At 40.3% G+C, this 21,977-nt stretch overlaps 1 protein-coding gene across 1 annotated transcript in view; it reads right to left on the bottom strand.

The window, feature by feature from the left end:
• Positions 1–21,977, bottom strand: part of mrc1a (mannose receptor, C type 1a) — a 165,080-nt gene that overhangs the window by 80,189 nt on the left and 62,914 nt on the right. The window contains exons 9-12 of the mRNA XM_072253795.1: positions 21,220–21,339; positions 8,616–8,731; positions 6,421–6,572; positions 951–1,150 (exon numbers count right to left, since the gene is read on the bottom strand). Of these exons, the coding sequence (XP_072109896.1) occupies positions 951–1,150; positions 6,421–6,572; positions 8,616–8,731; positions 21,220–21,339 (588 nt within the window). The remainder of the gene's footprint in view (positions 1–950; positions 1,151–6,420; positions 6,573–8,615; positions 8,732–21,219; positions 21,340–21,977) is intronic.

Below are 21,977 nucleotides of genomic sequence, written 5' to 3'. Positions count from 1 at the left end.
TTCAACTTTGATTTAATGATTCTCTATGACAGAATCTGTCACGAAGATTGTGATCAGCTTAACTTCTCCTTTCTCTATGTTGAGGTAAATAAAACTTTTTTTTTCGGTAGTTTTTTTGTCCATGGTTGGCTTCCCTGAGTACAATGTGTCTTCTGTCAAAGCAACATTACAGTGCGAGGTGTTACATCCCTTATTTGTATTTGCAAAATGGTAAATGCCGTTTCCAAGTTTGAATAAAGGTAAAAGATTGTGTCATATTTTCCCTATCCAATGGTAGATATGGTAGATTGCAAGTTGTCTACCTGTCACCATGGAGACGAGGGCAACATAGTGCCTGAAAATGAGTGTGAATGGCTCAACTATTGATATTCAGGAGTAACTATTTGACTTTCTTCTATTCTACTGACAAATTGTTTGCAAGTGGGACAAAATAAGTGAAACAGAGAGGAGCTGGCTAACATGATATTAAAGTATTTGATTCCATTGAGCTTTCTGTAAAAGCAAAAACCCAAATGAAGGGGAGAAAGCTTCAGGATATCCCTGAAGGATTTCAGCTGTTATGGTTTACTTTTTAAATGTAGTCACTGTTATTTTGTAGGATGTCTTAAAATCATTAGGATTCAAATCTTACCTTAGCTTCATTTAAGCCTAAAACACAAAAACGTAACCTAATGCCAAGAATTTAGTGGCTCAAAATTCCTCTAGACTTGGCTAGGGCCTTCGCTAGAAAAATCAGGCAATTCAAAATCACGAGAGTGAGCGAAAATAAATTCTTCTACTTCATTTTAGCAGGAACCTCTTTCTCCAACAGGAGCTTTTTGAAGTACAGGGAAGATAAAACTGTCTCCAAGACAACATCAAGTTGATTTTAAAGAAATGATAGATAGATCTACATTATGCACACATAAAATCTATGATAGCGCAGAATTTAAACTTTTGGTCTGACTCACTTTGTAGCAGTATTGGGAGTTGTCATATGTTTTCCACCCTGACTCACAAGTTGCAGCAGCACTTGTTGGAATGAATGGAGGAGGTGTCACACCATCTGCCCAGGACCTGCAGATATATTTTGCCTTGGTATTACAATCATAGACATTCCATAACCCAGCAGCAATTCCAGTTGCCATGCCAACACATCCAACATTTCTCCCTGCAAATAACAGACAATATGAAGTAAATAAATGCCAAAAGATTTAAAAAGTTCAAAGATTCATTTATTATCTAAGTATCCAACTCTGAAATTCATCTTCTCCAGGTAGCCATGAAACCAAGAACGATCATCATTAGCACTTTTCAAACAAATGAAACAAATGGATTCCATTCAAAATAAGTGAAAATCTATTGAAGGCCACTATAATGAAATTGTACTATTTTAGTCCATGTTGACATGTCCTCATAGTGATATAGTATGTTCTAGATCACTTCAACACTTAATGCATCAAGGTAATACAAGGGAAGAGCAGTAACTGATTGCAGGATATAGTGTTACAATTATGGAGAAAGTGCATGGTCGGTGGATATTGAGGTTTAAGGGTCATGATAGAGGTAAATTGTCAAGTCATGTGTTCATCTTTCACATCCTAGATTAACACCAAATCTAGTATATTTTCTACATTATTTATGTAAAAAAATTAATCTACTAGTACCAATCAGAAAACTGATCTATTTGGATGCATAGTACATTTAAAACACATTCAATTTTACTCTCAATTTAAGTCAAATAGCACAAATTATTTTCAGAATGTAAAACCAGAATTCAGCTGACCCTGGGGTAACCCAAATGTTTCATGTCCATGTAAAGCGCTTAGTAGCAACATCACTGCAGAATGAGGTGAGAATACCACACAGTCAAAAGTATCAACATTCCAAAGGGATATAAACCAAGGATTCTCACACTCTCTAAAGGGAGTAAAGTTTGAAGAAGAGCAGAGCAATTCTCACTAATTTCCTGACCAGTCTCCTTCAGGGAGAAATTTCTTCATTCAAAGGGTAGTGATCTCTGGAACTGACTGCCCTCCAAGGGTGATGGAGGCCAGATCATTAAATATATTTGAAGTGAAGATAGATAAATATTTGAATAATCTAGGAATTGAGGGCAATGGGGAATTGGCATCGAAAAGGAGTAGAGGCCAGCAAAGATCATCCATAATCAGTCTGAATGGTGGGAAATGCTCACAGGACCTGGTGGCCTGTTCCTGCTTCTATTTTTCTAGTCTTCTTGTATCCTTATTGTGCTTACTATCACCGTAACTAAAGCAAATCTTCTGGCCATGATCATATTGAATCGGCATATTGACTATGACAGCGTTGTACAGCTGGCAGAGCTGGTGCCTTACAGCACTCGTGACTTGGGCTCAGTCCAACCTTCTATTGGCTGTATGTTTGATGTTTGCATTTTCTCTCTGAAACCAAATGAAAACCAAACAAAAAACAAAACGCTGGGAATTCTCAGCAGGTCAGGCAGAATCTATGGAAAGAGAAACAGTTAATGTTTCAGACCTGAGAGTCTTAGTTATGACTGTGTAAAAGAATACACAGAAATGCAAGAAACCGCAGATGCTGGAACCTGCAGCAACACACAAAAAGAGCTGGAGGACTTGACGGATCATGCGAGATCTATGGAAGGAAACAAACAATCTACACTTGAACTAATTAAAGGTCTTGACCTGAAATTTCGACTGTCCATTTCCCTCCGTAGATGCTGCCTGACCCATTGTGGTCCTTCAGCATTTTGTGAGGAAGAGAGAAAACACATTAGCAGAGAAGGGGAGGGAGGGCAACAAAGGGAGTTTCTCTGATGTGATGAAATAATGCAACCTTTAAGGATCAAGCTATTTCATTTGTGTAATGTGTTGTTAATGTTGCAAAGTTTGGGTAATGTGCAGACTGACTTACTGGAACATGACCAGCAATGAAAAATATATCAAAAGGAAGAGTCCTGATACAAAAAAAAAGTAAAAAGCTACTGCAGATGCTGAAATCTACAGCAAAAATAGAATGCTGGAAGAATTCAAAGGGTGAGATGGTATATTTGAAGGCAAAAGGTCCAAGTCAACCTTTTAGTTCAAGACCCTTCATCAGGACAGAGCCCTCACTGAGTTCTTCCAGCAGATGGGGGATTCAATATTGAGAGCTAAAAGCTGTAACATTTTAAGGAACAGCTCTTCTCAAGACAAGAAGTGAGATGCTGTTCCTTAAAGTTAATGTCAAGTCTCAATAGTAGGGGACCGAGGGTCTAGTGAGGTGGAGGAACTGAAGGAAATACATGTTAGTAGGGAAGTGGTGTTAGGTAAATTGAAGGGATTGAAGGCAGATAAATCCCCAGGGCCAGATGGTCTGCATCCCAGAGTGCTTAAGGAAGTAACCCAAGAAATATTGGATGCATTAGTGATAACTTTTCAAAACTCGTTAGATTCTGGACTAGTTCCTGAGGATTGGAGGGTGGCTAATGTAACCCTGCTTTTTAAAAAAGGAGGGAGAGAGAAACCAGGGAATTATAGACTGGATAGCCTAGCATTGGTGGTGGGGAAAATGCTAGAGTCAGTTATCAAAGATGTGATAACAGCACATTTGAAAAGCGGTGAAATCATCGGACAAAGTCAGCATGAATTTGTGAAAGGAAAATCATGTCTGACGAATCTCATAGAATTTTTTGAGGATGTAACTAGTAGAGTGGATAGGGGAGAACCAGTGGATGTGGTATATCTGGATTTTCAAAAGGCTTTTGACAAGGTCCCACACAGGAGATTAGTGTGCAAACTTAAAGCACACGGTATTGGGGGTATGGTATTGATGTGGATAGAGAATTGGTTGGCAGATAGGAAGCAAAGAGTGAGAATAAGCCGGACCTTTTCAGAATGGCAGGCAGTGACTAGTGGGGTACCGCACGGCTCAGTGCTGGGACCCCAGTTGTTTACAATATATATTAATGACTTAGACGAGGGAATTAAATGCAGCATCTCCAAGTTTGCAGATGACACGAAGCTGGGCGGCAGTGTTAGCTGTGAGGAGGATGCAGGATGACTTGCATAGGTTAGGTGAGTGGGCAAATTCATGGCAGATGCTATTTAATGTGGATAAATGTGAGGTTATCTACTTTGGTGGCAAAAACAGGAAAACAGATTATTACCTGAATGGTGGCCGATTAGGAAAAGGGGAGGTGCGACGAGACCTGGGTGTCATTGTACACCAGTCATTGAAAGTGGGCATGCAGGTATAGCAGGCGGTGAAAAAGGCAAATGGTATGCTGGCATTCATAGCAAGAGGATTCGAGTACAGGAGCAGGGAGGTACTACTGCAGTCGTACAAGGCCTTGGTGAGACCACACCTGGAGTATTGTGTGCAGTTTTGGTCCCCTAATCTGAGGACAGACATTCTTGCCATGGAGAGAGTACAAAGAAGGTTCACCAGATTGATTCCTGGGATGGCAGGACTTTCATTTGATGAAAGACTGGATTGACTAGGCTTATACTCGCTGGAATTTAGAAGATTGAGGGGGGATCTTATTGAAACGCATAAAATTCTAAAGGGATTAGACAGGCTAGATGCAGGAAGATTGTTCCCGATATTGGGGAAGTCCAGAACGAGGGGTCACAGTTTAAGGATAAAGGGGAAACCTTTGAGGACCGAGATGAGGAAAAACTTCTTCACACAGAGAGTGGTGAATCTGTGGAATTCTCTGCCACAGAAAACAGTTGAGGCCAGTTCATTGGCTATATTTAAGAGGGAGTTAGATATGGCCCTTGTGGCTAAAGGGATCGGGGGTATGGCGAGAAGGCAGGTACAGGGTTCTGAGTTGGATGATCAGCCATGATCATACTGAATGGCGGTGCAGGCTCGAAGAGCTGAATGGCCTACTCCTGCACCTATTTTCTATGTTTCTATGTTTCAATGGAACACAGCAGAAGGTCACAGAGAAAATGGTCAGAATGGGAATGGAATGGGGAATTAAAGCAGCAGACACCCGAAGGATTAGGGTCATGGCTGCAGACTGAGGGCAGCTGTTTTGCAAAATTAATGCCCAATCCGTTTTTGATTTCTCAAATGCAGAGGAATCCAGTCCCTATGAACACATGGGTTTCCATCAGATGCTTAAGTTTCATTCCAAAGATGCATTGTTTGGGAGGCTAATTAGTCTCATGTGAGTGTGGGTGATAAAATTGACAGCAATATTGGGAAAATATTATACAGGGAAAATTAGTTGTGATTGATACAGTGTATGACCCATCAAAACCTCCATGGACCGGACTGCCTCCTTCTCTGTTGTAAGGAAATTCGTACAGTCTTCTTAGGGAGTCAACTGTCAGAATCAGAATCAGAATCAGGTTTATTATCACCGGCATGTGGCGTGAAATTTGTTAAATTAGCAGCAGCAGTTCAATGCAATATATAATATAGAAGAGAAAAAAATTAATAATAAATAAAATAATAATAATAGATGAATCAATTACAGTATACATACATTGAATAGATTAAGTGCAAAAAACAGAAATACTGTATATTAAAAAAGTGAGGTAGTGTCCAAGGGTTCAATATCCATTTAGGAATCGGATGGCAGAGGGGAAGAAGTTGTTCCTGAATTGCTGAGTGTTTGCCTTCAGGCTTCTGTATCTCCCACCTGATGGTAACAGTGAGAAAAGGGCATGCCCTGGATGCTAGGGGTCCTTAAAAATGGACGCTGCCTTTCTGAGACACAGCTCCTTGAAGGGTAGTACCCAAGATGGAGATGACTAGATTTATAACCCTCTGCAGCTTCTTTCGGTCCTGTGTAGTAGCCACCGTGCCCCCCCCCCCACATACCAGACAGTGATGCAGCCTGTCAGAATGCTCTTCATGGTACATCCATAAAAGTTTTTGAGTGTATTTGTTGACAGGCCAAATCTCTTCAAACTCCTAATAAAGTATAGCTGCTATCTTGCCTTCTTTATAACTACATCAATACGTTGGGACCAGGTTAGATCCTCAGAGATCTTGACACCCAGGAAGTTGAAGCTGCTCACTCTCTCCACTTCTGATCCCTTTATGAGGATTAGTATGTGTTCCTTCATCTTACCCCTCCTGAAGTCCACAATCAGCTCTTTCGTCTTACTGACGTTGAGTGCCAGGTTGTTGCTGTGACACCACTCCACTAGTTGGCATATCTCACTCTTGTACACCCTCTCGTCACCACCTGAGATTCTACCAACTATGGTTGTATCATCAGCAATTTTATAGGTAGTATTTGAGCTATGCCTAGCCACTGTGTCAACGTAAGTGGTAATCATACTTCAGAAACACATTATGGCTTGCAAAGCATTTAGAAGCATCCAGAAGTTAGGTCTTTTGTATTTAAAAATAGCACCAGTATGTTTTTCCATGTTATGGAATAAATAAAATGTCTAACAAGCTGCCACATTAGTATCCTTGATTCCTATCACCCACCTGGCATATTAATGTTCCAGTGGGTAAATGATATTGTCTTCCGATCTACAGATATGAAGGTCCCTTCGTTATCTTCATCAGATTTTATTCCAATCCAAAAATATGCTTCAGGTCGTAGACCAATTAAGCTTGTCAGGAAAGCCTGTTCAAATCTGGAAAGGAGAAGAATGTAAAGTAAGAATGAGTATGGTCTCCAGCATTATGCAAGAAAAGATCTTCCAAAGGCAAGTTTTTGGTCCCAAAACCAAGTCAAATTCTTGAACTTCATAGAATGAACATCACAGAATGAAACAACCTGCTTTTTATTTTGTCTGTGCAAGTTTAACATTAATTTTATTCCACAGTCAAAAATTGGAAGTTTTTTGTATTTGTAGGATAATTTAATCTTTTGTTGTATATTCCTGAAGAAAGACCATGACCTCACTCAAAACTTGTAAAATCATTTCACACTACATAATGTGTCTTGATTGTTACTTATAATCAATAATGACATTTTATTGTTCATTTTGAGTGTTGCCAGTGGACATCTGGTAACTTTACCTACACATATATAACTAGTTTCAGATGAATAGTTTGGATTGCCAATACTGTATATACTGAACAAATCAGGAGGTTATATCAATAAAGAATATACAGAATATTTGAGCAAATTTGTGTTATATTATTCAGACACTTAATCTGAATTTTTTTCACAGGGAGGAGAGAAATGATTTTGTGATAATTATATACCATAGTAACGTGGATGTGAATCCGAGCTGCATACTGCTTTTGAAATTCATTACCTTCATAAAACCAAACTTTAGAAGTAGAGCACAGCACTCTGCAATTGTTGCATAGTACAGAGTCAAGTGGTTAAATAGCAGGATTGGCATACAGAAATTAACACCATTACTCCAGAGACTTGAGTTTAAATTACACTGTGGCACTTGGGGAATTTAAATAAATTTGGAATAAAAAGTTATTCTCTGTAACAGTAACATTGATACTATAAATTGTCATAAACAATCCAATTGATTCAACAGTGTCCTTCAAAGATATAAATCAGACATCTCGTTGCTCTTCTGGCCTATGCAAGACTCTAGTCCCACCATTGCAGGTAATTGTCCCCTGAGATCTATGATATTTAGAGAGTGACAATCAGAGACTGCAGCTGCCAGAATCTGGTGTAAAAATCTAACTACTGGTGAGGGATGAGCAGACCATAGAAAGGAATCCTTGCAGAAAAAGTAGGAAAGGGAAGTTGTGGCTAGCATTGGGATCCCATTGGAGCTGGTAGCAATGACAAAGAAGGATGTGCTAGACATGGTGGCAGTAGGGTCAAAGGTGAGGCCAATGAGAACTCGATCTCCATTCTTTTTGCAGGGAAGAGGCTTAAGAGCAAAATCTGGGAAATAGAGGAAATGTGAGAGAGGGCTTTATCAATCTCAATAGAATGGAAGCTACATTTCCCGAGAAAGGAGGACATTTAGGATGTCCTTGAATGGAAGATCTCATTTTGAAAGCTGATATTGTGGAGCAAGAGAGAAAGGGATTGTGCCCTTACAAGAGACAAGGTGGGAAGGGGTGTCATCTTTGTAGCTGCGACAGTCAATGAGTTTATAGTAAATGTCAATGGATAGGTTATCTCCTGACATGGAGACATAGAGATCCAGAAAAGTGAGAGGTATCAGCAATGGTCCAGGTGATTCGGAAAGCAGGAACAGAAGTTAGTACGAAGGTGATAGGAAGCAGCACCGATGCAATCATCATTGGGGAGTGGTGTCAAAGAAACACTGAAACAAGAACTGTTCCACTGAAACAAAGAAATTCCAGGCATGGCATGGGTCCATATGAGCATTCCTGGCTAAACCTTCGATTTTTTGGAGTTGTTTGGGGTGACAACAAGTTCTACCAGGCGAAGGATAGTATTGGTGGAGGGGAGCGGATTGGATCTTTATTACATAAGTGGATGGCTTTAAGACCTTCCTGATGGCGGATGGAACTGTATGAAGACAATAAATGCAAGCATTGCTTGCAGTGCTTAAATCCAATTAACTAATTAATAGAAAGATGTTAGTAAAAGGACCTCTTTAGTTGTGATAACTATAATGTAATATTAACATTTCCTGACATCATTGTTTATTTGTTAATTATATTAGAAAGATTTCACCATTTTGTATGATATTTCTCTGGAGTTCTGATGGAAAGTTACCTACCTTCCTTGGACATTAACAAGGGCTGCTCCCTGATTTTGACACATGTTATTTGCGTCCCTGAACGTCTTTATTGTTTGTCCAATCAGATAACAAAATGTGTGATATCTCTTCCAACCCTGCAAATAAAAATCCACATATGGTCTTTTATATGGGCTTTGAAGTGCAGGAGTAACAGGAGTTATAACTTGAAGAGACATAGTTTAATTTTGCTAATTAGCTTTCTAGTGTCACTGAGAAATAAAAACAGACAGCAAACCTAATGAGTGGACAAGCTGGTTAATTGAAAGTGACAGCAGAAAGCCAGATATGTTTTGAAGTCCAACCTAATTCCCATGTTATGGATTGACAGTGGACACTCAATAACTCTTAGATTTGCTTAATTGGCCAGAGTTATTGAGGCTTCCTTCCATCAGTCATCTTAGTGCTGTTGGATATCTAGTGATACCCTTTGGATGAGTTGGGTAAGCCAAAGATTGTTGCCCCTGTGAAGCTCCACATGATTGAATAACTTACAGCCTCACAAAGAAAGACTGAGTATTGAAAGGACAGCTATGGAAACACCAAAACAGACAATTCCATTTGTTATATCTGATGCATACTCATTGCTATGAAACATTAAATCTGTCACCCTCCCCACAGATGCTGCTTGATCTTCAGGGTATTCTTTTCCCCTTCTGTTCTATTTCTGATTTCCAGCATCTGCTGAAAGTATTTCATGTTTTAATTCCCTGTGCTTCTCTTCCAGTGTTGTCATCCTGAAAAATCTTTGCTCTACCCATAGGTTCACAGAGCCATAGAGTTAAACAAGATGGAACCAAGCCTTTCTGGCCATCTTGCCTTTGACACTGAACAAGATTTCAGTGTCACTTCTATTTTGATTGCACTCAGTTGCTTCTGTTTACCTTCTTGTTTTTGATAAGGTGATGAACAAAACTCACTTCCACAATCATATTTCATTTCATACCAAATGCCCCAGATCCAAATTATTCCAAATGGAGTCCAGCAAAGATTCCACCTTTCACATTTTCGTTCAATCATTATTATAGCTGTGTTCAGGATATTTAGCATTTTATGATTGTTCTCATTGTATTCAAAAACTTACATATAATGCCATGTCTAAGCATGTGTACCCATTTCTCATTACAACAGAATTATTAAAATCAAGTATAATGTCACTGGCATATATAATGAAATTTATTGTTTTGTGGCAGCAGTACATAATAATAAAAACTATAAATTACAATAAGTATATATTGTATATAAAAATAATTTAATTAAGTAGGTCAAAAAGAGGGGGAAAAAATATTGCAGTAGATTTCTGAATGGATTCATTGCTCATCCAGAAATCTGATGGTGGAGAGGAAGATGTTCCTGAAAAGTTGAGTGTGTTTCTTCAGGCTCCTCTACCTACTCCTTGATGGTGCCAATGAGAAGAGAGTATATGCTGGGTGATATGAGCCCTTAATGACGGATGCCAACATTTTGAGGCATTGCCTTTTGAGCGTGTCCTTGAGCCCAGGGAGGCAAGTGTTCATGATGAAGCTGGCTGAGTTTATAATTTCCTGCAGCTTTATCTGATCATGTGCGGTGGCCCCTCCATACATGACGGCAATCCAACCAGTTAGAATTTTCTCCATGTTGGGAGTTGTATACAGACCCTCAAACAGCGGCAAGGATGTGGCCAACAAATTACAACGAGAGATAGAAAATGCATACGAAAAGGACAATGTTACAATAGTCACAGGGTTTTCAATATGCAGGTCGATTAGGAAAATGTGGTTGTTGCTAGATTACAAGAGGGAAAATTCCTAGATTGCCTATGAAATGGCTTTTTAGCACAACTCATGCTTCAGCCCACTAGGGGATCAGCTATTCTCAGTTGGGTGCTGTGCAATAAACCAGAATTGATTAAAGAATTTAAGTAATCACAATATGATCAAATTCACTCTGAGATTTGAGGAGACACTAAAGTCAAATGTATCAGTCTTACAGTGGAATAAAGGGAATTACATGGGCATGAGAGAGAAGTTGGCCAGAATTCACTGGAAAAGAACACTGGCAGGGATGACGGCAGAGCAGCAATGGCTGGAAATTCTGAAAGCAATTCGGATGGCACAGGATAAATACACTAAAGAAAAGATGACACAACTGTGGCTAACAAGCGAAGTCAAAGCCAACATAAAAGCTAAAGGCAGGGCATATAACAGAGCAAAAATTAGTGAGAAGTTAGAGGATTGGGAACCTTATAAAAACCAACAGAAGGCAACTACAAAAGTCATTAAGAAGGTAAAGATGAAATACAAAAGTAAGCTGGCCAAGCTTAATATTCAGTAATATTAAAGAGGATACCAAAAGTTTCTTCAGATATATAAAGTGTAAAAGAGTGGTGAGAGTGGATATTAGACCACTGGAAAATGATGCTGGAGAAGTAATAATGGGGGGAAACAAAATAACAGACAAACTGAATAAATATTTTGCATTAGTCTTCACATTAGCAATATGGTAGAAGTTCCAGCTGTCAGGCGTCATGAAGTGTGTGAAGTTATCATAACTAGAGAGAAGGTTCTTGGGAAACTGAAAGGTTTGAAGGTAGATAAGTCACCTGGACCAGATGATGTACATCCCAGAGTTCAGAAAGTTTTTGCTGAAGAGATAGTGGAGGTATTAGTAATGATCTTACAAGAATCACTAGATTCTGGAAAGACTCCGGAAGACTGGAAAACTGTGAATGTCACTCCACTTTTCAAGAAGGGAGAGGGGCAGAAGAAAGGAAAGTATAGGCATGTTAGTCTGACCTCAGTGATTGGGACAATGTTGGAGTTGATTATCAGGGATGAAGTTTCAGGGTATTTGGAGGCATATGATAAAATAGGCCATATTCAGCATGGTTTCCTCAAGGGAAAATCTTGCTTGACAAATTTGTTGGAATTCTTTGAAGAAATAACAAGCAGGATAGACAAAGTAGAATTGATTGATGTTGTGTACTTGGATTTTCAGAAGGCCTTTGACAAGGTGCTATACTTGAGGTTCCTGAAGACTGGAACAAGCTACGAGCCAGTGGTATTACAGGAAATGTATGGATAAAGCAGCGGCTGATTGGGAGGAGCCAAAGAGAGAGAATAAATGGAGTCTTTTCTGACTGGCTGCGGGTGACTCATGGTGTTCCACAGGGGTCTGTGTTGGGACATTATATGTCAATGATTTGGATGATGGAATTGACAGCTTTGTTGCAAAGTTTGCAGGTGATTATGAAGATGGCTGGAGGGGCAAGTAGTTTTGAGGAAGTAGAAAGGCTACAGATGAGGAGAATGGGCATAGAATGGCAGATGGAATACAATGTCAGGAAGCGTATGGTCACGCACTTAAGCAGAGGAAATTAAATGGTTGAATATTTTCTAAATGGAGAGAAAATACAAAAAACTGAGGTGCAAAGGGACTTGGGAGTCCTTGTGCAGGATTCCCTAAAGGTTAATTTGCAGGTTGAGTCTGTGGTGAGGAAGACAAATGTGATGTTAGCATTCATTTCAAGAGGACTAGAAAATAAAAGCAAGGATATAATCTTGAGACTTTATAAAGCCCTGGTGAGGCCTCACTTGGAGTATTGTGAGCAGTTTTGTGCCCCTTATCTGAGAAAGGATGTGCTGAAACTGGGAGTGGTGAATCTGTGGAATTCTTGTTATGGTATTTAATTAATTCAGTAATATTTGAGTAATATTGTAAATATATATTGTTTGATTAAGCATTCTTTGCTGTTAACACAATTCATTATAAGTTATACAGTGTGTACAATGTACGTGAATGGCCTGCAACATTACACGATCATGTCATAACTGAGCGCCTCAGTAAAATAAAATGAAGTAGACATGTTTTCCAGGGCTCCCGTCCTTTTCTTTCAATTAATTTCTGGAATTACAAAACATAACACTGATCTATCTTGCTCCTGTATTCCCCTTCATCACCATCTGAAATAAATTGTGTCATCGGCAAATTGAAAGATGGCTTTTGAGCTCTGCCTAGCCATACAGTCGTGGGGCGTAGAGAGAGTAGAGCAGTGGGCTAAGCATGCATCCTGGAGGAGTGTCAGTGTTGATTGTCAGCGAGGAGATGTTATTCCCAATCTGCACAGACTGTGGTTTCCCATTGAGGAAGTCAAGGATCCAGTTGCAGAGGGAGGCACAGGGGCTCAGGTTTTTGAGCTTGTTGATTAGAACTCAGGGTATGATTGTGTTGAACATTGAGCTGTAGTCAATAAACAGCAGCCTGGTGTAGCTTTGCTATTTTTCGGGTGATACAAGGCTGAGTTGAGGGCCAGTGATATTGCATCCACTGTAGATCTATTGTGGCAAAAGGCAAAATGCAGTGGGTCCAAGTTCTTGCTTTGGCAGGAGTTGATTCTAGCCATGACCAACCTCTCAACCCCTTCATCACAGTAGATGTGAATGTCACTGGGCAATAGTCATTGGGGCAGCTCTCCCTGCTTCTCTTGGGCGCAAGTATGATTGTTGCTCTTTTGAAGCAGATGGGTACCTCCAACAACAGCAGTGAGAGATTGAACATGTTCGTGAACACTCCTGCCAGTTGGTTGGCACAGAATCATGGTCTGATCAGAGACAGTCATCATGGCTTTGTGAAAGGCAGATAGTGTCTAACAAGCCTGATAGAGTTCTTTGAGGAGATGATCAGGCATATAGATGAGGGTAGTGCAGTGAATGTGATCTACATGGGTTTTAGTAAGGCATTTGACAAGATTCCACACGGTAGGCTTATTCAGAAAGTCAGAAGACATGGGATCCAGGGAGGTTTGGCCAGGTGGATTCAGAATTGGCTTGCCTGCAGAAAGCAGAGGGTCGTGATGGAGGGAGTACATTCAGATTGGAGGGTTGTGACTAGTGGTGTCCCACAAGGATGGGTTCTGGGACCTCTACTTCTCATGTCATGTCTACTTATTAACAACCTGGATGTGGGGGTAGAAGGGTGGGTTGGCAAGTTTGCAGACGACACAAAAGTTGGTGGTGTTGTGGATAGTGCAGAGGATTGTCACAGACTGCAGAGAGATATTGATAAGATGTAGAAGTGGGCTGAGAAGTGGCAGATAGAGTTCAACCCGGAGAAGTGTGAGGTGGTACAGTTTGGAAGGACAAACTCCAAGGCAGAGTACAAAGTAAATGGCAGGATACTTTGAAGTGTGGAGGAGCAGAGGGATCTGGGGGTACATGTCCACAGATCCCTGAAAGTTGCCTCACAGGGGATAGGGTAGTTAATTTAGCTTTCATAAGTCGAGGGATAGAGTTTAAGAGTCGCGGGGTAATGATGCAGCTCTATAAAACTCTGGTTAGGCCACACTTGGAGTACTGTGTCCAGTTCTGGTCGCCTCACTATAGGAAGGATGTGGAAGCATTGGAAAGGGTACAGAGGAGATTTACCAGGATGCTGCCTGGTTTAGAGAGTATGCATTATGATTGGAGACTAAGGGAGCTAGGGCTTTACTCTTTGGAGAGGAGGAGGATGAGAGGAGACATGATAGAGGTATACGAGATATTAAGAGAAATAGATAGAGTGGGCAGCCAGTGCCTCTTCCCCAGGGCACCACTGCTTAATACAAGAGGACATGGCTTTAAGGTAAGGGGTGGGAAGTTCAAGGGGGATATTAGAGGAAGGTTTTTTACTCAGAAAGTAGTTGGTGTGTGGAATGCACTGCCTGAGTCAGTGGTGGACACAGATACACTAGTGAAATTTAAGAGACTACTAGACAGTTATATGGAGGAATTTAAGGTGGGTGGTTATGTGGGTGGCAGGGTTTGAGGGTTGGCACAACATTGTGGGCTGAAGTGCCTGTACTGTGCTGTACTGTTCTATATTCTACGTCCTATTTTCAAAGCCCCACCAGGCACACAATCAGGGCTTGATGCCTTGCGAGGATTCACCCTTTTGAAGGATGTTCTGACATCAGCATCCGGGACAGAGAACACAGGGTTACCGGATGCAGCAGGGATTTTCACAGGTGTAGTTTTATTCCCCTTTCAAAGTGTGTATAAAAGGCGTTGAGCTCATCTGGGAGTAAAACATCACAGACATTCACAACGTTAGGTTCGCAATGGCCTGCAAACCCAACCAGACCTGACTTGCATCTGATTCTGTCTCTAAGTTCAATAGAAGTTGCTTTTCCCCTTAAAATAGCCTTTCATAGGTCATATCTGGACTTCTTGTTTAGTTCCAGATCACCAGACTTTAATGCCACATATCCAGCCCTCAGCAGACTATAAGTCTCCTGGTTCATCTATGGTTTTTGCTTTAGGTGTGTGCAATCTGTTTTCAAAGCATACACTCATCCACACAGGTCGTGATGAAGTCAGTGACAACAATGCCATATGAATTCAGACTTGAAGATGAAACTCTGGGATTAGAAGTACAGGCAGGTGATCAGACTTTCACACTGGCTTCATCTCAGATCTGGTACTTCAGCTAGAGGCTGTTTTCTCTTCTTCAAAATAAAAAATACTACAAAGGTCAACAGCCCTCAAATTCTAATATTCCTCCCGAAATTTGTTTCACTTTACTTTCCCCTGACTCCTCTTTCCCCACAGTCACCCACCTTTCTGTCTCTTTGGTGTCCGTTTTGACCTTCATTTCCGATTCTAAATAACCAGGCCTCGGCAAAGGCCTCAGCTTTATCCCCTTTTCGTTCCGATATCAAAAAACTCTGAGCCCAGTATGTTAACTGTTCATTGTACGATGGATCTAGGTGTTCTTGTACATGAATTACAAAAAAGAAGTTCTTTGGCAGGTGCAGCATGAAGATACAAAGGCAAATCACATTTTGGTCCATATTGTACAGTAGTTGGCATTCAGAAATAGGGAAGTATTGTTATAATGTTTATGAGACTACTTTCAGAGTACTAGATACAGTTCTAGGTCCCTTTATTTGAAAAAAAAGATATACCAGCACTGGAAGCAGTTTAGAAAAGATTCACTTATTCCTGGGATGAGAAGGTTGTCCTATCATGAGATGCTAAAAAAAATTGGGTGCACATTCTTTGAAGTTTCGAAGAATAAACGGTGAATTTACAAAAACATATAAAATCCTGAGGATAAATGTTGAGATCTTTCCATTAGTGGAAGAGACTTGAGTAAGAAGGTGTGGTTACAGGATGCTTGAGGTACAGGTGAGGCTTTATCTGGAGCATACTGTGTATAATTTAAATTCCCTTATTTGAGAAAGGATATTCTGCCATCAGAAGCAGTTCAACAGAGATTCATTAGATGAATTCCTGGGAATGAGAAGGCTGATCTGCCACCATCAGCTAAAGCAATTAAATCTACTTTATATTCTTGAGTGTTTAGAATAACGAAGGGGTGATCTTATTGAATAAAAAATCCTTTGGGTAGCTGTTTCCATCAGTTGGAGAATGACAAATAGCGGAACATCATTTCAGGACTAAAGGACTTCCATTTAAAATTATGATTCACAGGAACTTCTCTAAGTCTGATGTGTGTCTCTCTCTACCCCAGAGGGTGGTGGAAGTTTGATCATCAAGGAGTTATAAATGAGAAGTACTAGAGTCATATAGATATACAATATAGAAAGAGGTTTTTCGACCAAATCATCCATACTTATCTGAGCGAGTCACGCTTGCCTGCAATTGGCCATATCCCTCTAACCCTTTCCAATCCAAGCCTGTTAAATATTGTAATTGTATCTGGTTTTATCAATTCCCCTCACAGTTCACTTCATATACCCGCTGAGTGGAAAACTTAACCCTTATGTCCGATTAAATTTTTAACCCTCTCAACTTGAACCAATACACTCAGGATTTAGGCTCACCTACCCTGGGAAAAAGACTGTGAATATTCATCTTATTTTTCCCCCTCACAATATTATGTACTTCACCTCTATCTGAACACCCGTCAGACTCCTCTGTTCCAGGGAAAACAATTCCAGTTTATTCAGTCTCTCCTAATTTCCAACACTCTTGTCAACGGTTTGTGACTTTCACTCAGTCTAACTACCCCCTCTAGAACTTGCAACAGTGTACACTTTGACCACCAGCATTTCTACTATCATCAAGCCCTGCAGACAAGGATTGTATTGCTGTTTGATGAGCCGCATCCCTTGCTGAGGCTGAGCCCTGCTTCCTCACAACTCATGACCACACCGAGGCACATCAAGCAGTTGTCTCCCAGATAGCCATTGACCTGGTTTCATTGGAAGATCTTTCCTCCACCACTGGTATCTTTATATTTTCAAAAACATATACTCCACATAGAAAGGGCCTGACAGCAGGACTAAGTAGGGCTCACCAGAGCAGAGGCAGCTGTTCTTCCAGCTGCGCCAATGAAACACTCTGTGCGGTGTGTTAATCAGTCGCTGTGCATCCACATGGTCATAAGCCTTTTGTGCAGGAAGGCAAAGAGAAATCTTCATCTGTTGCTGTAATGAAGAGCCCTTGAAGGATACCTGGGATGTTTATTTGCAGAATATCAAAGTGGAAATTAAGTAAGGGAGTGGACATAGAACTGAAAGGGGAGGTCAGGGTAAGAGTTGGCTGCCATTGTGTCGAGGAGGTTGTCAAACTGGGCTGAGTGAAGAAGCTCTGTTCAGATGACCTGAGCCAGGGAGATTGGTGGATAAGGAGGTGGTTGGATTTAGGTAGAACTTCTGAGGCTGGTTGTCATGTGTAGGGTTTAGGTACTATAGTTGAAGGGGTGACTGAAGTAAATTCTGTTTGTAAATAAGTTAATGGGACCAAACTCCCAGCCTTAAATTGGGAGATGGGATGGCACCTAAAGAGTGTGCAGAATGAACTAACTTCTACAAGAAATGCTCTAAGAAAACATTGCATTGGTAATTATGTCAACATGTTCACCTGCAATGCAGTAAGCAGCTCAGGATATCACTAGGTTTTGTGACCAAATGCGCCTGGTCCAACTTCCAGTGCTTTCAGGAATTGATCTTTGATCTGCTCTTGAATACATTTTACTTAGGAAGGAAAGATGGAGGCGCAACGGCAGCGTTTGCGGCCACTTCGGTGGTGATGTCTGTTATCTGTCAATTAGGGGACCATGCACAATCCTGATTTGATGGAGACAGACAAAAGAGCACGGAGGAACATCTGGAAAACTTCTGAAATGCCCGCTTCACTGCTGCTGCTACTGTGTGGTAACCGGAATCTCCGGAGCAGAAGGCCCCAAAATTCTCGGCTTTGCGTGTTTCAGCAGCCGGGGTGAGGTCGAAGGCGCTCGGCAGAGGATGGCGCTCGGAGGCAGGTCGGAAGCTCAAAGTTTTCGGACGGATGGACTCAGTGTCGGCTGCAGTCGGCTGCTTCCAAGGCTTCGGCAAGTTGACGGTGCCTGGAGGTTTATGGCAGGGAGTTTCTCCCTTTTGCCACCTGCTATCGGGGACTTGGGAGTAGATCGACTCAGGGACTTTTGAGACTTTATTTACTGTGCCCATGGTTTGTTCTTCATCAAATTATGGTACTGCTTTGCACTGCTGTAATTATATGCTATAATTATGTGGTTCTGTCAGTGTTAGTCTTTGGTTTGTCTTGTTTTCTGTGATATCACTCTGGAGAAACATTGTATCATTTCTTAATGCATGTATGCATTTCTAGATGACAATAAAGAGAGGACTGAGTGTTCTCATAATCTATGTTGCTGGATCAATTGGGTTTCTAATCACTGGTTACCTCCTGGATGCTGATGCTCAGGGATTTGGCAATGATAATGCCATCAATTGTTAATGGTGGAGGGAGTGAGACTCGTCCTTGTTGGACATGGTCACTGCTTGGTACTTTTGTGTTGTGAATGTTACTTGCCATTTATTAGCATTGCCTGAATGTTGTCTAGGTTTTGCTGCATGCAGGCAGAGACTTTTCATTTCGTGAAGAGTGTTAACTATCATTGAATATTGAGGAATCGTCATCAAACTTGCCATTTCTGACTTTATGATGATAAATGGTTATTGATGAGAACACTAATGATTGCTGGGCCCAGGGCAATATTCATTGATCTGAATCATTAACTCTGTTTTTTACTCCACATATGCTGTTCCAACATTTTATTTTGCTTTTATTCAACCTATGGGGTTGGATAGTAAAGGACTAAATTTTACCAAATATAATAAATCAATTTTGGGCAGTACCAACTTACAAATATAAAATTTAGAAATCCATTTCAGAACACGACAGGAAAACAATTATACTTTAAGGAACTATCAATCTAAATGTTATTATCATTTACCCTAAATTTTTAATAGAGAAAAAGTAAAAATAGCTTTACTTGATGACTTAGATTATGGTAAGTGCATGAAGTGCTGAGTATATCCTTCCTGTCAGAGTCAATTAATTTTGATGTATAATAAAACATCAAGAGTGTTTCTCAAAAAGGTAAATATGAATTTTAGTCTTAGAAACCAGCTGGCAATCTTATCAGCAATAATATGGTAAACGTGTCAATTTTTTTCTGACTACGAATTCTTTTGCTTCTAAGCTACTTCAGTCTTTCAGCACTTTGTTAATAATTTTAAATCAGTTCTTGTAAATCTGCTGATACCAAGAACATTTTATATAATGTGGCCCAATAACAGTGAGCTCCATTCCACTCTCAGCAAATCCTCAGTTAGTTCAACAGCAGAAAAAAAGAGGATAGAATAGTTGCATATCATGGAACTATGGGCAATTTCCAAAAAAAAATGCACATTGAGACAAATTGTAACTCTAAATCGTTGAGCAATTACTGTAGATTTTCACATGACACCTTTGACATTCCATGTCCATGCCAACTTTTTTGTCTATCTTCACTAATCACATTTGCCTACCTGAGGGCTGTGTCCTTCTATACCTTACCTACTTGATTGAAACATATAAGATTATTATGGGATTGGAACGCTGCAGGCAGGAAGCATGTTCCCGCTGATGGGTGAGTCCAGAACCAGAGGCCACAGTTTAAGAATAAGGGGTAGGCCATTTAGAACGGAGTTGAGGAAAAACTTTTTCACCCAGAGACTGGTGGATATACGGAATGCTCTGTCCCAGAAGGCAGTGGAGGCCAAGTCTCTGGATGTTTTCAAGAAAGGGATGGATAGAGCTCTTAAAGATAGCGGAATCAAAGGTTATGGGGATAAGGCAGGAAATGGATACTGATTGTGGATGATCAGCCATGATCACAGTGAATGGCCATGCTGGCTCGAAGAGCTGAATGGCCTACTCCTGCACCTATTGTCTATTTGTACCTTACCTATTGTACCTATTTGTATTGTAAATGTCTCCTAAACTTGAGAATTGAATTAGATTCCACTGTCTTCTCCTGAGTTCCAGATATCAATCACTCTCTATGTAAAAATAACAGACCTCAGTTCCATTTTAAAATTCCTTCCTCTCACTTTAACTCCATGCCTTCTCATTTTTGACATCTTTCCATAGTTACAAAATAATTTGACTAACTACCCTATCCATGCCTCTCATAATCTTGGGTAGTAATTGAAGATTGTCAACTTGATCGATGACACCCTTTGTTCTGCCTGGACTTTTATGGACTTCCAAAGCAAGAAGTTATCCACGACTGAATGATACAAGAGTGGCACATTGAAAGTGCAGGACTGTCTACTGAGAGGCACACCAGAAGTTGCTGCCGTTTTTGTAAAAACTCTCAAGGCAAAATTACCTTATGTGTGATTGCACACTGAGGGGTTCCATTGAAAAACCTCCCAAACTATTTACTCATGGGATGCATATATAAGAAGAGTTAATATGTTACTGATAAAAGATTAAACTTATAATGAGATAGAATGATTCACCTAATGAATGCTGACATATGAATATGCTGTATTATATATCTAAACATTTTATGGCTAGAGTATATATTAACTAACAACATTTTCAACAGTGAGTTTATACAACCCATGCTATTCCATTCAAGTATTGACTGAGTTTATTCAGAGAAGAGCTAAAGAGATCCCAGCTAGTTTCCAAATATCCAGAGTCCAATGAAGGAAACCTGGCCAGTGGTGAATGCTGGACAAGAACTTTGTAAGCACCTTGAGTGAACAAAATGGAAGTCAACTCAGGTGTCACCCAATCAAATAATCTGCTGTTAAACAGATATAGCCTTGAAAACTGAAATGAATAGCTGCCTTAGGGCAATAACCCATCAGCTTTGTAGGGGGATAAATAAGTTTGGTGGTAAGTTGGAGCAATTAAGTTTGTTGGGGGGGGGGGAGGAAATTGAAGTGCCAATGTAGAATTTTACTTACTCACTAAAAAAAAAGGCAGAGAGTTGACTAGATTTACATGGAGTATATTTAAGGGAAGGAAAACAGGATTTAAAAATAGGAAAGAATGCTTTGAATTAAAATCCACTATTTCATATTTCAGTTCTAATTGTAATAGCTGAAATTCAACAATGAATGTTTCTTTCATTGTCTAATTAATATGATTACACAGTACTATAAAGAAGAAATTCTAAATTATTCACCTTCTGTCGGTTATGTTTTGTTCATTTAATTTTTCTATAAAACTGGTTAATGTGCTTAGTTAATGAAAGACAATTGGCCGTATATTTAAAGTGGCACCAGATCTGACTTGCATCAGTTAATGTTTAATCTCACCTTCTGGCATCCTTCTTCTGCAGGAATATCCAGCTTCATCCCTGGTTTATTTGAAAGTGGTTTTCGTTTACAAATATATCCTTGTTCTATTTCACAGAGTTCATCTGCCCAATAGCCACTCTGAAAAATACACAAATGTATTACATTATTCATAATAATTTTTACTGTGTGTGTGAAGTGTGCAAAAAAGAACTACTCGTGCAAACAACAAAAAAAGTAAAGAAATACACTCAAGATATTATCTGTAGAGTCCCCAAAAGTGAGTCCACAACCGTGAAGCCAGTTCAGTGCTAAAGCAGGTGAAGTCAGTCCAGGACCCCAGTGGCTGCAGGCCACAGCCACAGAGCCAGCTCAGTGCTGAGCCGAGTGCCGATAGTCGCAGGCCACAGCTGCAGAGACAGTTCATCACTGAAGATCCTTGATCAAATAGCGCAAATAGTTTAAAAAAAATAAGCAAAAGCATGTGGAAGATGAAGTGCAGAGTCCCCAAAATTGAGTCCACAGCTGCCAAGCTCATTCAGCACTGAGGTGCGTGAAGCCTATCTGGGAGCCTGTTGGCTCCAGGGCAACAATTGCTTCTTAATCTGGTGGTGTGGGACCCAAGACTCCTGCATCTGTTGGACGATACTGAGGATGTTCTACAAGTCTGTGGTGGCCAACGCGATCATGTTTACTGTTTTGTGCTGGGGCAGCAGGCTGAGGGTAGCAGACACCAACAGAGTCAACAAATTCATTTGTAAGGCCAGTGATGTTGTGGG

The sequence above is a fragment of the Mobula birostris genome, chromosome 3 (genome assembly GCF_030028105.1).
Source record: "Mobula birostris isolate sMobBir1 chromosome 3, sMobBir1.hap1, whole genome shotgun sequence".
Taxonomy (NCBI): Eukaryota; Metazoa; Chordata; class Chondrichthyes; order Myliobatiformes; family Myliobatidae; genus Mobula; species Mobula birostris.
Note: the sequence above shows the minus strand (reverse complement) of the source record. Positions and strands in the feature narration are given on the sequence as shown.